This window comes from Syngnathus acus, chromosome 2, assembly GCF_901709675.1.
Source record: "Syngnathus acus chromosome 2, fSynAcu1.2, whole genome shotgun sequence".
Taxonomy (NCBI): Eukaryota; Metazoa; Chordata; class Actinopteri; order Syngnathiformes; family Syngnathidae; genus Syngnathus; species Syngnathus acus.
In genome coordinates this window covers 23,806,262-23,820,338 of record NC_051088.1, presented here as the reverse complement: position 1 = coordinate 23,820,338, position 14,077 = coordinate 23,806,262, and the positions used below count along the sequence as shown (strand labels likewise).

The 14,077-nt window shown below is 40.6% G+C and overlaps 2 protein-coding genes and 2 long non-coding RNA genes across 7 annotated transcripts; 2 read left to right on the top strand and 2 right to left on the bottom strand.

Moving 5' to 3' along the window:
* Positions 1–1,073: 1,073 nt before the first annotated feature.
* LOC119115246 lies at positions 1,074–2,827 on the bottom strand. The gene is made up of 2 exons (XR_005096110.1): positions 2,583–2,827; positions 1,074–2,547 (listed from the first exon to the last, which is right to left on the bottom strand). It is a non-coding gene; the product is annotated as an uncharacterized LOC119115246 (long non-coding RNA).
* On the top strand, positions 1,508–8,453 carry slmapb (sarcolemma associated protein b). 3 transcript variants are annotated; one of them, XM_037239580.1, is made up of 9 exons: positions 1,508–1,601; positions 1,778–1,837; positions 3,445–3,573; positions 3,704–4,006; positions 4,983–5,241; positions 5,461–5,632; positions 7,096–7,230; positions 7,493–7,580; positions 7,951–8,453. In XM_037239580.1, exons 2-8 carry the CDS (start codon positions 1,801–1,803, stop codon positions 7,574–7,576), a joined length of 1,119 nt encoding a protein of 372 aa, XP_037095475.1. In that variant the 5' UTR covers positions 1,508–1,601; positions 1,778–1,800; the 3' UTR covers positions 7,577–7,580; positions 7,951–8,453. The 3 variants fall into 3 exon arrangements, with proteins under 3 accessions (XP_037095475.1, XP_037095464.1, XP_037095486.1); XM_037239569.1 differs by having other exon boundaries at positions 7,948–8,453; XM_037239591.1 differs by lacking the exon at positions 7,493–7,580 and having other exon boundaries at positions 7,948–8,453.
* On the bottom strand, positions 3,277–7,573 carry LOC119115239. The gene is made up of 6 exons (XR_005096109.1): positions 7,433–7,573; positions 7,126–7,209; positions 5,495–5,620; positions 3,668–3,876; positions 3,455–3,537; positions 3,277–3,350 (listed from the first exon to the last, which is right to left on the bottom strand). It is a non-coding gene; the product is annotated as an uncharacterized LOC119115239 (long non-coding RNA).
* A 1,720-nt stretch (positions 8,454–10,173) lies between the features above and the next one.
* On the top strand, positions 10,174–13,754 carry abhd6b (abhydrolase domain containing 6, acylglycerol lipase b). Of its 2 annotated transcripts, XM_037276951.1 has the most exons (9): positions 10,174–10,648; positions 10,769–10,900; positions 11,016–11,172; positions 12,241–12,354; positions 12,449–12,581; positions 12,849–13,006; positions 13,081–13,135; positions 13,214–13,314; positions 13,469–13,752. In XM_037276951.1, exons 2-9 carry the CDS (start codon positions 10,776–10,778, stop codon positions 13,646–13,648), a joined length of 1,023 nt encoding a protein of 340 aa, XP_037132846.1. In that variant the 5' UTR covers positions 10,174–10,648; positions 10,769–10,775; the 3' UTR covers positions 13,649–13,752. The 2 variants fall into 2 exon arrangements, with proteins under 2 accessions (XP_037132846.1, XP_037132848.1); XM_037276953.1 differs by lacking the exon at positions 10,174–10,648 and having other exon boundaries at positions 10,663–10,900; positions 13,469–13,754.
* The last annotated feature ends 323 nt before the right edge of the window (positions 13,755–14,077 follow it).

The window sequence follows — 14,077 nt, the reverse complement described above, 5'->3', positions numbered from 1 at the left end:
ACCCCACCGTCGATGATCATTTTTGGGGGGTGCATGTCTGTCACTGATTGTAGATGAACCTGCAAAAACTAGATCCTAAAGGTGAAGAGAGAATCTTTGCTCGGTTGGATAAGCTGTCTATTTGGTGGTGCACGAGCAGAGCAGCAAAGTCAAACAATCAGTCAAGTGAGGATAATAATCTGGTGCGAACCAATACACATCAATGTGAGCCCAAAGGTCGCACAGAATCGTGTCGCAAAATGACAGCTCTTTTTATGTTCTAGGGAAGAATCCTGTTTGTTAAATTAGCAGGAAGGTTTTGGGAAATCAAATATATGCAAATCTACTGAAAATAGCGAAGGCTGCAATAGTTGATGATTGACCGAAATATGTCAATGATTAGTAACGTCTCATCCTAAATCTCCATTTCATGAGGATCTTGTCCAACTAAGGGCAAGGTCTGTGTGTAAAATCGGATGACATATCACCGCTCAACATCTGACATTGTTTAGGAGGTCATGCTCTGGGTCAACTTTTGAATGTGCTCCTATTAGCTCAAATGGTCTCTGGTTTCTTTCAATTCTAATTAGCAAGGCAGCTTTATTCATACACAAGTTCAATGTGCTTCAAACTCAATGTGTATGTTCTTCTGTGGGTTTTTATCTTGTATTTTTTTATCTTTTTATTCTATTTATTTTTTATTTTATGCACTGATCGGTTGGCACTTTTTAAATTTCGTTGTACATGTGTGACAATGACAATAAAGATCTATTCTATTCTAAATCTGATGTCATCTTATTGTTCCATTAGCTTGCAGCATAACAGTTAAATGCTGATGCACCATGTTTGCTTTGAACTCAACTCCCCCAATTCACCTGAGTTGCCTGCAAAGTGCTTCATCACCTCACTTCTGCCATCTAGTGGAACTATATTAAATTGTTCTGCCTCACAATATATGCAGTGAGCAAAAATAGATCAACAAACTGACATGATTTGGCGTAGCCTAAATGAATAGCAAAGCAAATGGCACTAAATTTAACATCAGTCTGGAGGCATATTTTTGTAAAAATAAATACAAGTGTAGGTCAACAGAATGAAATGCAATCTCCAATTGATTATGACTGCTTTTATAGTTTTGCGTTGAACGATATATGGAGGACAGTAGAGGATCATCTGTGACGTTCCGCATCATCATCAGCAGCAGGCCACTCTAAACAAAACCTCTCAGTGTCAGTATGCAGCTGGAGCTTCCGTGATGCCGGCCGGCCGGGACTCAGATGCATGACCTAGTGTGGAGGGGCAGGCCAACGCCACAACAAAACAGAGGGGTGCCATCTTTTCGGGGGATTTATTTGACCAATTCACGAGCGATTCGTTTTAATCACACTTAACTTATTTGCTTTTGAATATATTTTGGAACACAAATTTGTCACTCGTGGGTTTTTTGGTGCAAAATTAGCGAGATCTGGCACTAAGTGCAGAGTACACCCCACCCCCGCCCCAGGTCCCCGTTTGGACTATTCCGTTGAGCATCAGAAAAAATCTGATAGTTGGAGAAGAGTTCTTCATGTCAAGGACTGCTGGAGCCGCAGAGCAATACTAACCTGGTCTGGATTATTGAGGTAACTCTTTCAACTAAGTTTGACAATTTTCTTGCGATTAATTAATATCCTCACGGTGCAACTTGCTCGTGAAAAAACAAGCACTGTTGGATTTGTTGTTAATGTATTTCCAATCTTTAACCACCATCTGTGCTTTTTTTTTTTTCCTATTTTTGTTTTGTCTCATTCTAATGCAGATAAGATCACGAAAGAAAAGGAAATGAGTGACCCAATGAGCAACATATCACGAATTAAAGGTAATGCAGAATATTTTGTTATCTTTGGCCAGACACGAATTATGACATTGAGCAATCGCTCAAACCAAGAAAAGCAAAATTCTAAGTCATTCTGAAGCGTCAATTAAAGGCAGTGCCATGACTTTACAATCTGATATGCTTATTTGAGTGCCTCATGTGTCAACACCCTATTAGAAGAGTCTCCTTGACCAGAGAACATGTCAGCAGACTAACTCATGACTTTTCAAAAGAAAAATCATAGAATAATGTGACTCCACCTTCAAGAATTCATTTTTGCCTGAGGATTGTACTGCATTTGCAATGCTTCACTGCACAACATAGAGAGCGTTTGTGACATCCTCACCGCAGTGCTTCATTTTTTATATAACCTTCTTTGCCCATATGATCTGCATTGTCTACTGATTAGTCTCATTCTATATATGTTAAAACAGGCCGTGTCATTCATTGGGGTGGAAAGTGACAGGGCAGCTGGGCCGCCGCCATGACTTTAGCTTTCAGCACTTGAGCTAAAAAAAGAAATTCCTCTACTTTTTTTTTTGTGTGTCATCACGCAGCACGATGCTTAGTATCCTATCTCACCAAAAGGTATTTTTATACATTCTAATCCAATTAATACTTGGATTGGCTGACACTCAAGCCATGATGGGTCAGCTAAAGATATTGTGGTAGATTTTATTTCTTTTTTAATTTCATTTATTTTACTTATTTTTCTTTTTTATGTATTTGTGTATTTATTTATTTATACATACATACTTCTCTCTCAGCTCGACAAAGACCACCCCTATTAACAAGGAGCCCACTTACTTTCTCACTCATAAATATGCATGCATGTCGGAACATACAAACAGATTGGACACAACGCAGCATGCCCGGCCGGGCCTTTGTCTGGCGCACAAGCAGGCTGGTCATGCGCTTGAGCCCGAGGGTGCCACCAGCCTCCAGTAGTCCCCCTTGTTTGCCACGGATTTATCGGTGTCATCCGTTGGTGCCTCCGTGGACGGTACATTAAGACGACGGCAATGTGAGAGAGTCACGCTTTGGCAAATACTGCATCGCACTCATCAGACGCATCCTTTTATGGCGCGCATGCTTTGAAATGTTGTGACTCGTTTTCCTCCCCTGCTAAAATGCTCGGTCCAAGATGAGGTCATCTCTTTTTCTAGCCAACACAGATTAGTGGATCAAGATATTCGCTGGGAAGCGGAAAGCGCTAAGCATTTGCAGAGCTTGTTTTCGTCCAATACCAAACATGATGAGTGACGGACTCGATCCGATAGGAAATGCAACATTTCGTTCTTTTCTGGGTTGGCAATTAGCTTACGTAATAGGCTTGTTTTAATATCTTGGGAAATTAACTGCCGTGTCAGCCCTGGTTATTATAATATTTGGGACTGGAGCAGATTAAAAAAGAGGGCCTTTAAGTTACCCTTCTATTTTTGTGATGACACCCAACGCCATGGTCTTCTCCTGGTTATGGCCGCGACAAATGTTCAGCCTCGACATTCCACAGCGTCTGTGGGAAGATAGGAACGTTTACATTAACGGCCGGCCGCTCTCTTGTTAGAATCGCGCTTTTGATTTTGGATGACCATTGTTCTTTATCGCAGATGATCTCACCCGCTCAAATATGAGCTCCTCAAGCGACTATGAAAAAACAATCCAGCGCTTGAATGATGAACTTGGGAAGGCCCAGGATCAGGCTAACATGGAGAGACACAAATGCATGGAGCTAGAAGGTAAAATATTTTTCTTTTTTTGTAGTCTACTTGCTCAATACAGAAAATATTATGTCACATGCTTTTATGTGTGACATTTTGAAAATATTCTTACCACCGCTGTTGGAAATAATGAGCTGACTTTAAACAGGGCAACTGCGGCGGCTCCAAGATGAAATGGACATCCTCAGAGAGCAGACAGACGTCTCCTCCAGTTTACGTGACGAGCTCGAAAGTTCACGTGACGAGGTGAAGTCGCTGAAACGCCTCCTGGAGGCAGCTTCCGCCGAGCGGGACCATGACGTCGGCGCCGTCGAGTTCAACCTGGCAACCGTTTCCAAGGAATTGGACAAATGGCGTCAGACTGCCAGCAAATACGAGCGTGAGATGGATGACCTGCAGCGGGATCTCCAGCAGCAGGGCAAGCAGTGGCAGAAAACGGCAGAAATACAAGGTGCCTCCGGCCGCAAATGCACTTTGTGATACTAGATTTGTTGTATTGTTATTCCTCAAAATAATCCATCGGTTAATTCTCATTGGCTGCTGGACAAATGAAATCCTGACAATCTCATGATCATTATTGCAGTTTACACATTTCCGAAATCTACATATTTTTACATACAAATGGTACCTTAAGATACGGTCTACGCGACTTTTTTTTTTTTTTTAATATGAGCCGTCAATCATCTGATATGTTTGCTCTGACTTGCTAGCGCAAGCATGAGTTACGAGCGCTGCTTGTTGGCAGTAAAGAAGCTTTCAGCTGTTCAATGACATGCCCAGTTTAAAGTTACCGTCAGACTAAACATAAAACAAAACAGGATTGCACGTGTATTTAAAACAACAAAACTGTTCCCCTCAAATAGCATAATGCTGACTTATAATGTAAATTCCCATTGACAAGCTAAGGTTAGCATCAATAGTTGCAGGCACAAACTACTTAATGCTTTACATTGTAGTTATGTTCTTATTCTTTGTTTTTATAAAGTGCAATATTGTAGAGTGTCTTTATTCTTGATTAAAACAGCAAAAACATAAAAGTATGTCTTTTGGGGGGGGCGTCAGGAACGGATTAATAATATTTCCATTTGTTTCAATGGTGATAGACGATTTGAGATACGACTGTTTTGAGTTGTGTGTGTGTGGTCATGGCACAAATTAACTTGTATCTCAAGGCATTACAGTATTTAGGATAGTTTTGATCGATTGATGATTCAGCTTTGCATAGTTATGGAGGAGTGTGAAAAATTATTATTTTTAAATGATTAATTATTAAATTAATTATTAATTATAAATTATTATTATTAAATTATCATTAAATTATTATTAATTATTTATATTAATTATTAATTTATTTTTTTGCAGATCTGTTGGTAAATTTTAACTTATGGACATGAATAAAATTTGTTGGGTCTTTTTTTTTTTCACAGCAAATGAGGTGCAGTCCATGCAGGTGGAGTGTAACGGCCTTCAGAAGGAGTGTTCTAGTCTGCGATCGGAGAAACAGGAATTGGTGAATAAGCATCAGAAAGAAAAGGGCAATCTGCAAAGTGAGTGCACTTCCCTCAGAGCAGAGAAAGAGGAACTCCTGAAGGCCCAAAAGAAAGAGAAGCAAGAAAGTGTGGCACTCTGTGCTAAAAATGAGGCGATGCAGCAGAAACAGCAGCAGTTGGAGAAAGAACTTGTCAGGTCAGTGCTAAGGATGCTTTTACTGCATCTTATGAGAGGTAGCCAATTGAATCCATCCCAGAAGTTCGCCTTCTACATGTTGTCACCATCTTAAAAGTATTCCGAATTCATAAAGGCAACCATGTTTTGGGATATGATCACCTGTCTGGTTTCTTTGACGTCACAAAGGTCATAACCACCATCTGCTGAAATGATTATTTTTTGGGGGTTTGCTGCTAGTTCACGTGGCCAGAATGCAGAATTGAGCAACAACCTGAAAGTTCTGGAGAGATCTCAGCAGGAGCTGGAAAAGAAGCTGGCAGCTTTGGAGCTTCAGCACCAACAGGATAGCAGCAAGCTACAAAGCCAACTGGATGAAGCTGATCGTTCCAAGGAGGCCCTGCGGAGACAGGTGAGGATGAAATCAGCTTCTCAGGTTTTTAGTAAGCCAAGGCAAATTCTGTTCTTGACACCAGAAGAAAACTCGTACCACACCTTCAAACAAAAATGTCACCAAAAGTTTGTTGTTCTGCCTGCCACCAGATGAGCAAAAATACATTTATTGGTGGTAAGTAAATCATTTTCAAAACAAGTCAGGTGTAATTGGATAATCCCCCGCAGCAAACCTGATAATCTTTTCACACCTTGTTAAGGAATCGCTAATCCAAGCTCACAAAGTTCATCAATGCCTTTAAAATGACAAGTGCTGTCTCACGCGTCAAAACGTGCGCTGCTTCAGACATAAAAACACTCGCCAGGCTATTTTTATCCTCACGACAGTGTGTTTATCTTTGAGCTGTAAAGTAGTTACCGCGTGAAAAATATTTACGAGCCGTTTGATTGGCTCGCCAAGTGTCGTTTCTCTTTCATCAACAAGGATGCACGATTAAAAATGACATTATACATTACGACAAAAGTATTACGATTGTAGTGATCTGATCCTAATCGCTTTTTTTTTTTCCAGAAATGAAAATAAAATGTAACGTGTGAAAGGAGCCTTGTAGCCTCAGATGACATCAAGATCAAATCATTAGATCGTATTATGATAACCGGGTTACGCAACAGTTTTGTGCTAACACGGCTAACGTGCGCTGTGTTTGATGTCCCAAACGGGCACGACTCGTTTTGTCATCTTCTGACAACATCCTGACAAGCAGACAGGGATTTTTCACGACAGGTTTAGCAGGCAGTCGGAGTGCTCGTCTGGACGAATGCAATAATACGTTTAGCAGAAAGCTAACGTGTTGTTTTGAGTGATAGCAAAAAAAAAGAAAGACTAGCACAAACAGGTGAACCGTCTTAGTTGCGATCAGCCAATTCTCAAGTGCCCTGCTGATCAGGAGAAACCAGTTATGTGTGTGTACGCAAAACTCTCACCACCTTAGTAACCTTTCCGCAACCATCTCCAGAAACAGACTGCCGTCTGCCAACGTATTTAATTATAATAGGTTGTCACATGCACTCATCACAATATTTGTCATTCTGGCATTTGAGTATGTGATTACATCATCAAGGCTTTGAAGTAACATAAATATATCGTTGCTCGAGATGGAAAGTTTGTTGAAATGCGATTTGAAAATGTAATAATGACTATATAAAAAGATGTTGATATCACCTTTTACAAAAGTACGCACATAAAACACAAGCGGCGAGTAATCAAACACAAGCACGATGGTATAAACACATTCAACGAGCCCCATTAAAGGTAATTTAAGCAGAGCTAGTGATAAATAACTTGAACCCAAGTTGTCTGAAGTCATTTGGGCTGTAAAAGCAGCCAGACAGTCTCGGCGAGTAAGAATTAGCTGTCGCTAAAATATTCTAGCCATTTTCCATCCCTGTCCATTGAGTTTAATTCAAATCCATTTTTTATAGTATGAGGCGACCAAGACGGAGTTGACTGACCTGAAGGACGACTATGAGAAGACGGAGCAGGAGAAGCTGTCACTTGTGACCGAACTGGAGGAGTGTAAAGCCAACATGAAGGATCTGCAAGAGAAAGGAACAAAGGTGCGTTCAGGTTGCTTCATCTCGCTCGGGTAGATTGAGACATCGATTACCAAATATAAATTGATTTAGTTCATTATTTCCAAGAATTGTATCATTTGTATGATTCAATTAATGTCGTTCTCACTCATCCGGTGTGTTTCCTGTTGCTTGACAACATTGACAAGCGTGTGAATCCCATAAAAATAAAAAAGGCACAACTTACCGAAGGGTGTTCCTCTATTAATAGTTAGTTGATTATGATCATATCACTTCCCTCCTGTAGACGCCCCTAATGCTGCCTGTTCAAGCCATAGTCATCGGCCTTGTCCTGGCTTTGCTGTTATGGTGCTTCGGCGCATTGTGGTAGTAAGGTACACATTATTCCTAGCCCACGTCTGTCATTTTCATCCTCCAGATCACCGCATGGCTTAATAAGCAACCCCTTTGCTCCTTCCTCCTTTAAAAAAAAAAAAAAACTTCCAGTGGAGAAAACAAAACAAAAAATCTGTGCAGCAGCAATCTAACCTTTCAAGTCAAACAGCTTGTGAAATGAGATTATGTCTGGATACTAACAAGCTTTTCTCCCAGTGACTTTTGGATGAGCTCATCTTCATTTTTTTTTTGAACTGACATTCTCTGTCGCACCGCCCCGGTCGCTTTCCATTGATGCTTGTGCCAGAGGGCGGCTTTCACATGGTGACGCTGATGTTTCCATTTTTGTGCCACCACTTGTTTCAGAAGCCGTGGATGATCTGGGGGCCTTTGGTTGCTGTGGCTCTAACAGCTGTGACTGCTGCTGCGCTCTTTAAGACCTGAGGGCCACACATACATGCACACAATGTCATAAGATTTCCCCGCACTGAAACTGACATGCGCGACACGTACTATTATCTGCACTGTTAATTAGAAGGTGTCATATGTAACACTCTATCAACATCTTGGAACTTTTATTCACATAGCACTTGAGCTCATTAAAGAAAGTTCTCTAAATGTTTATGTTTGCAAAGTACTAGTGGTCTATCTTTTGGACCATTTTGGAAAATATTGAGCTGTAAGTTGTCCATTAATGAATGTAAATGTTCTCTACAGACTAATTGTAGTTATATAGAAGAAGAATTTGGGCGGCTCAAGCCTCTCATAAGATAGTGTGTGTAGTTGTCAACGCAATAAGCACTCAATAAAGTGACCTATTGACCTCATGCACCAATTATGAGCCCATTAAAGGAGATTTATTGTTCACAATTCAAAAGAGTTGACGGTGTCTTTAAAAAGGATTGCTGGTATTCTTCAATCAAAAATACACAAAGAATAAAGAATTACACAACACATTCAACACTTTCAATTTACACTTGTCAATTAATGTCACAGATCTGTTCATCTTGCTAATGCTGATAGCGCTATTTGCTAACCAATCTATGCTAATAGCGGAGCTTTGCTTACTGTTCGGCTTTGACGAGGTAGCTTGAAAATGTCAAAGCTATGCGCTGCTTAACTGCTAAGTCAGAGAAACTCGATGTGGGGCAGTGTACAGGTTTGATGTTAATGTGAACAGAATCTTGGGATGGTATTAAAAGATAACACTTTCCTAAACAACGCACTAGCATAGCATTAGCTATCATACGTACCTAAACCACACGCTAGCATAGCATTAGCTAGCAGACGTGCCTAAATAACATGCTAGCACAAATTGACGCAACATCTCAAATGGGCCAGAAAAAATAAGCACTGGGCACTTTGCACAAACTTTACGGGAAGTCAGAAAAGTTGCAGGACCGTCTGTCAATTATATCTGCCGTAACATCCAATCCACAATAAACCGTAATGGACAGCTGGAAGAAGCAATAAAGCTGTCTTGGAATGAATTTAGCATAAATCTTTGGCTTGACCTGACCTGGCTGGACTTAAGCCACCCCTCTGCACATTTTGGGCATTTGTAAGAAGCCAGTGAGCAAGCCTTTTTTCTTAACCAATGGTTTATATTTAGATGCCTCATATTTTAACACGGTGACTCACACTTCAGGACTCGTCACGTTCAAAGTTTCTAGCGAGCTCATTAGAACACTGCGACCACAACCCTTCGTTCCATTTAGAGCTGATGGAATATCTGACTCCTAGTTTTCATCTCCAGGCATTGTGAGTTTGTTGTTTTGTTCTCACTGTTGTACAATGCTGTGTGAATTAAACCCTTTTAAAGAACAACAAGATTGCTATGCTTCTCTCATCAAATTCTAAAACTTGGCAGACAATTAAAAGCAGTGCCACTAGTCCAATCAGCAAGCTGGTTGCTATCCAAAGTTCGACAAACTATGTTCACGCAGCAGCTGTACTGATATGAAGCCTTGCTCCGAAATGACCGAGCTATGCTTTTGGTGCGGTCCGTCCCGCAAAGTGGGCAGCACTCCCACTTGAGGAGGAAGCCGAACATTTCTCAACAGAATGACCCATGCCTTGCTGAATTTCAGATGTCGCAACAATGCTCACTTTATTTGGCACAAAACGTTAGCAAAGGAGCCTGAGTTTGAATTATCCCTGTCATGTGACAGCCAGATTGTGGCTGGAGCTCACTTTGTGGAATAACAAACAAAATACACTAGACAGACCAAAATAAAAGAACAAATTCCTATGCTGGGCTTGCATCCCTCCATTTATTCTGCTCCAGTTTGTTCTGTATGTAGGTCATCAGTAGAGGTCCAGGGTTGCAGCAGAATGTCAGTTCTGCACGCCATCAGCAAATTGCAGGCTAATTCTTAGCCGTGTAGCTTGAATACAACAATTTCCAACAATACAATGGATTATTTGAACTCCATGTCTATTACGCAACACATTGTATTTGCTGTTTGATTGTCAATTAAACAAGATGTGTTCAAAAATTCAGTCAGCATGAAGCAAGCATTATTAAAAATAGCTTATGCAAGTATGTACGTATTGTTTTTTTTCCAAACTATTGTGTAAAACCATTATTTTGATAGCTCAAGTGGGATAGAGGTAGCACACTGGTTGCCTCAAGCGACAGTTCATCAGTAAAATGCACACTCATGACACCCAGTGGTGCATTTAGTACTTGAATCCTAAACTCATGGTCCAACAATCCCCAATCAAACACAAGTCCATATATCATGAACAAGTTCTGAACTGCAAATTGCAAAATGTTGGCGCCACGATCATTTGTAAAGTTCCAACTTGTGCGTTCACTTTAAAAGAACGAGCGAATATTCTAGTGGCCCAGTTTTCTTCCCCGGTGATGACTATTAATCAATAAGTTTATCTAGAGCCGGCATAATCTGCGAGGGCTAACTGCCTGGCGCAGGGATGAAGCTATTCTACATTTCTGGAATTCAAATTGACATTCTTTCCAGCTATCAGAAAATTGTTACGATTTAAAGAGTTCATCCTACGTCTGCCCTGTGACGATAATCAAGGAAGGAAAATCGACAGAATAGTAAGTCCGCTTTTTTTGTATTGATATAGAGCCTCATTTGAAAAGCTTTGTGAAACTTTTGATCAATGTCTAAAGTCATCCTACGATAAATCACACGCTTAATCATTGTGTTTAACCCAGGAAAGACATGGCAGCCGAATTAGACCTTGTGAATCTGTTGATAATTGCTGGGGGAACGCTGGCTATCCCCCTTTTGGCATTCGTCGCTTCCTTCCTCTTGTGGCCCTCGGCACTCATTAAAGTCTACTATTGGTAAGGTCGATAAGTTACTTGCGCTGTTTCTTATTATAATTGAGAAAGGGGTCACGGCCAATGCAGATCAGAATGTTTGGATCATGTTGTATGAAATTCTGATGCTCTTGTGAAGGTACTGGAGGAGGACTCTGGGTCTCCAGGTCCACTATGCAGATTGCCGAGGCTACCGTTTCTGTTACTCCTGTCGAGGCAAGCCCGGAATGAGGCCCTCCATTCTGATGCTGCACAGCTTCTCTACTCACAAAGACACTTGGCTCACACTTGTCAAGGTCAGACAAAAGTGAGGTGGCAATGTGATTGATGTATTTGTTTATCCGCCATGTTGGAGGTCAAGGACAAGTCATTCTTAAAATGCTACTTATTTTGTCTGCATAAACCTGAGCTGTTAGCTTTGTTTGTTTGTTTTTGCTGAGATAAAAGCTAAAAAGTTGATTTAACAATGTGTGAAAATAAAACTGAAAGTAGTTGACAGCTTGATTAACTTTTTTTTTAACATTAGCCTCAAGGCTACATAGCGGTTAGCATGGTAGGACGGTGGGAGTCATCTTAAAGAAAAATAGTTCATATAACAATATGTTAAAACAAGTGTAAAGACAAGTGGAAATAAAACTAAAAGTAGTTGATTCACTTTTTTAACATTAGCTTCAAGGCTACATAGCAGTTAGCATAGTAGCATGGTGGTAGTCATCTTAAAGAATCTTGCACACATGCTACATAGGACAGTTCTGGTTTGAGTGTTCATGTCGAACGCCAAATATTTATCCCCTAAGTTAGAGTACAAGTATTAATTAATTAATACAATAATAATGAATATAAATTAATGCAAGTACCGTATTATCCGGACTATAAGGCGCACCGGACTATAAGGCGCACCTTCAATGAATGGCCCATTTTAAAACTTTGTCCTTATATAAGGCGCACCGGACTATAAGGCGCACCATTAATGCATCATGTCAGATTTTTAATCCAAATCAAATCATTCTCCATTTTATCTTTTTTATTTCAACTTCAGACGCAACAAATCACAAAATAATGATCCATAGTCTTTTTGATTCATGATTCATTTACTTATGATTGATTTCATGACATAATGCTTCGGGCCAGTTTAAATTTAGGAATTTGGTCCATATATAAGGCGCACCGGACTATAAGGCGCACTGTCGGCTTTTGAGAAAATTTGAGGTTTTTAGGTGCGCCTTAAAGTCCGGAAAATACGGTACTTCTCTTTTGAGGCATCCCGGCCTTTGTCTCAGGGTGTTACCAGGTTTGAAGAGTGCGGAAATATCATGTTGGTTAAAAATAATACATAATACATTGAGCTATGCTCTTTTTATCAGTACCTGCCAAAACATCTACACATCGTATGCGTGGACATGCCAGGCCACGAGGGTACGACCCGGACCAACGCAGAGGATTACTCCATCGTGGGGCAGGCCAGGAGAATTCATCAGGTATACACTGGGAAATAATATACAGCGCAATATATTTGGCTGATGACATGTTTTCACTGTAAAAGTCAGTTTTGGTGCATCATTTTTTTCTCAGTTTGTGGAAACAATTCGCTTGGACCGGAAACCTTTCCATGTGGTTGGGACCTCCATGGGGGGAAATGTCGCCGGGGTGTACGCCGCCACTTACCCAAGAGAAATTTGTAGCATGACGCTCATATGTCCAGATGGTAAGTATGTTGTATGTGCCAATAATAATGTACACGTCATGGCCATTGCATCAAATGCTGCATTGAGATCCAATCAGACAAGCACGACACCTTCAGTGTTCAATCTTTCATCATTTAGTGCTAAAGCAAATTTGTTTTTTTGTTTTTTTTGATCCACTGAATCTAATTCTGTCATGGCAACGGAATTATTCTTGGGCGGCTCATTAAAACAATCACATATAGTGTAGCCATTCATATCAAAGTTTATGATGTCCGTTGTTCCTAAAGGTATCAAACATCCATGTGAGACCAAGTTTGATAATCATCTGCAAGATCTGGAGCGTAGCAACTACACACTGAATATTCCACTCATCCCAACCACACCTGAGGAGATGCAGGACATGTTCAGGCTATGTTCACATGTTCGCTTTAAGATACCTCAGCAGGTCAGATTCAGTCGTTTTTTTTTTTTTAAACCGTGTTCAATACTTGCATCATTTCAAGCTATCATTTTCTTTAGATTCTCCAAGGACTTGTGGATGTCCGAGAGCCTCACAACTCTTTTTATGAAGAAGGTTAGTTCATTTGAATGGTCTGAAATGTTGGTGTCTTCATGAAACACAGTAGTGATTGCATTTCCTTTTGTTAAACAGTGTTTCTCGAGATTGTGAGTGAGAAATCCAGATATGCTTTACAGGAACACTTGCATCTCATCACTGCGCCTGTGCAGGTGATATGGGGCAAACGGGATCAGGTAGGTAAAGTCGTAGTAAACTCTATTTTGAGGCTTAATGAGCCACTGATCGAAGATTACGCGCAACATTTGATTCATTCATTTAGAAAATCCATTGCCAGGCAATTAAGGGTTTATTAATTACAATTAATTACAATTAAGGGTGTTTCTTCAGGTGGTGGATGTGTCTGGAGCCACGGTCATTGCAGAAATGTTGCCAGGATGCAGAGTGGACCTGCTGGAGAACTGTGGCCACTCTGTGGTGATGGAGAAGCCTTGTCGCACAGCCAAACTCATCCTCGAGTTCATCATCCTGCAGCAAGAAGCGAGAGGAGGCGCAAAGAAATCATCCTAAATTCAAATTGGGGTTTGTGTGTGGTTAATAATAAATAATAGAAAGAAAATGTGGGGGTTAAAGTTACTGTGCTTGATTTGACCGCAGAACTTTGTGCAATAGTCGAGAATTTTGGGCTTTACGGTAATTTATAAAATCCATATACACAGTCTCCTGTTGCATGATTACAGCTTTGCAGTTTTAGTAACTGGGTAAATATTGTCGGAGTGGTTAGTGCCTCTTGGTTCTGGGTTCAAATGTCAGCTTCAGACTTGGAGTGGTCCACCAGCAAGTCACAGGGAACATTCATGTTTTTTGGAATGTGGGAGGGAGCTGGTGAAAACCAACGCAAGCACAGGGAGAATGTGCAAACTCCACACAGGAAAGCTGGAGCCCAGGTGTGAACCCTGACCTCCAAACATGGATAAAGACAAAGCTCTCCAGAATTTA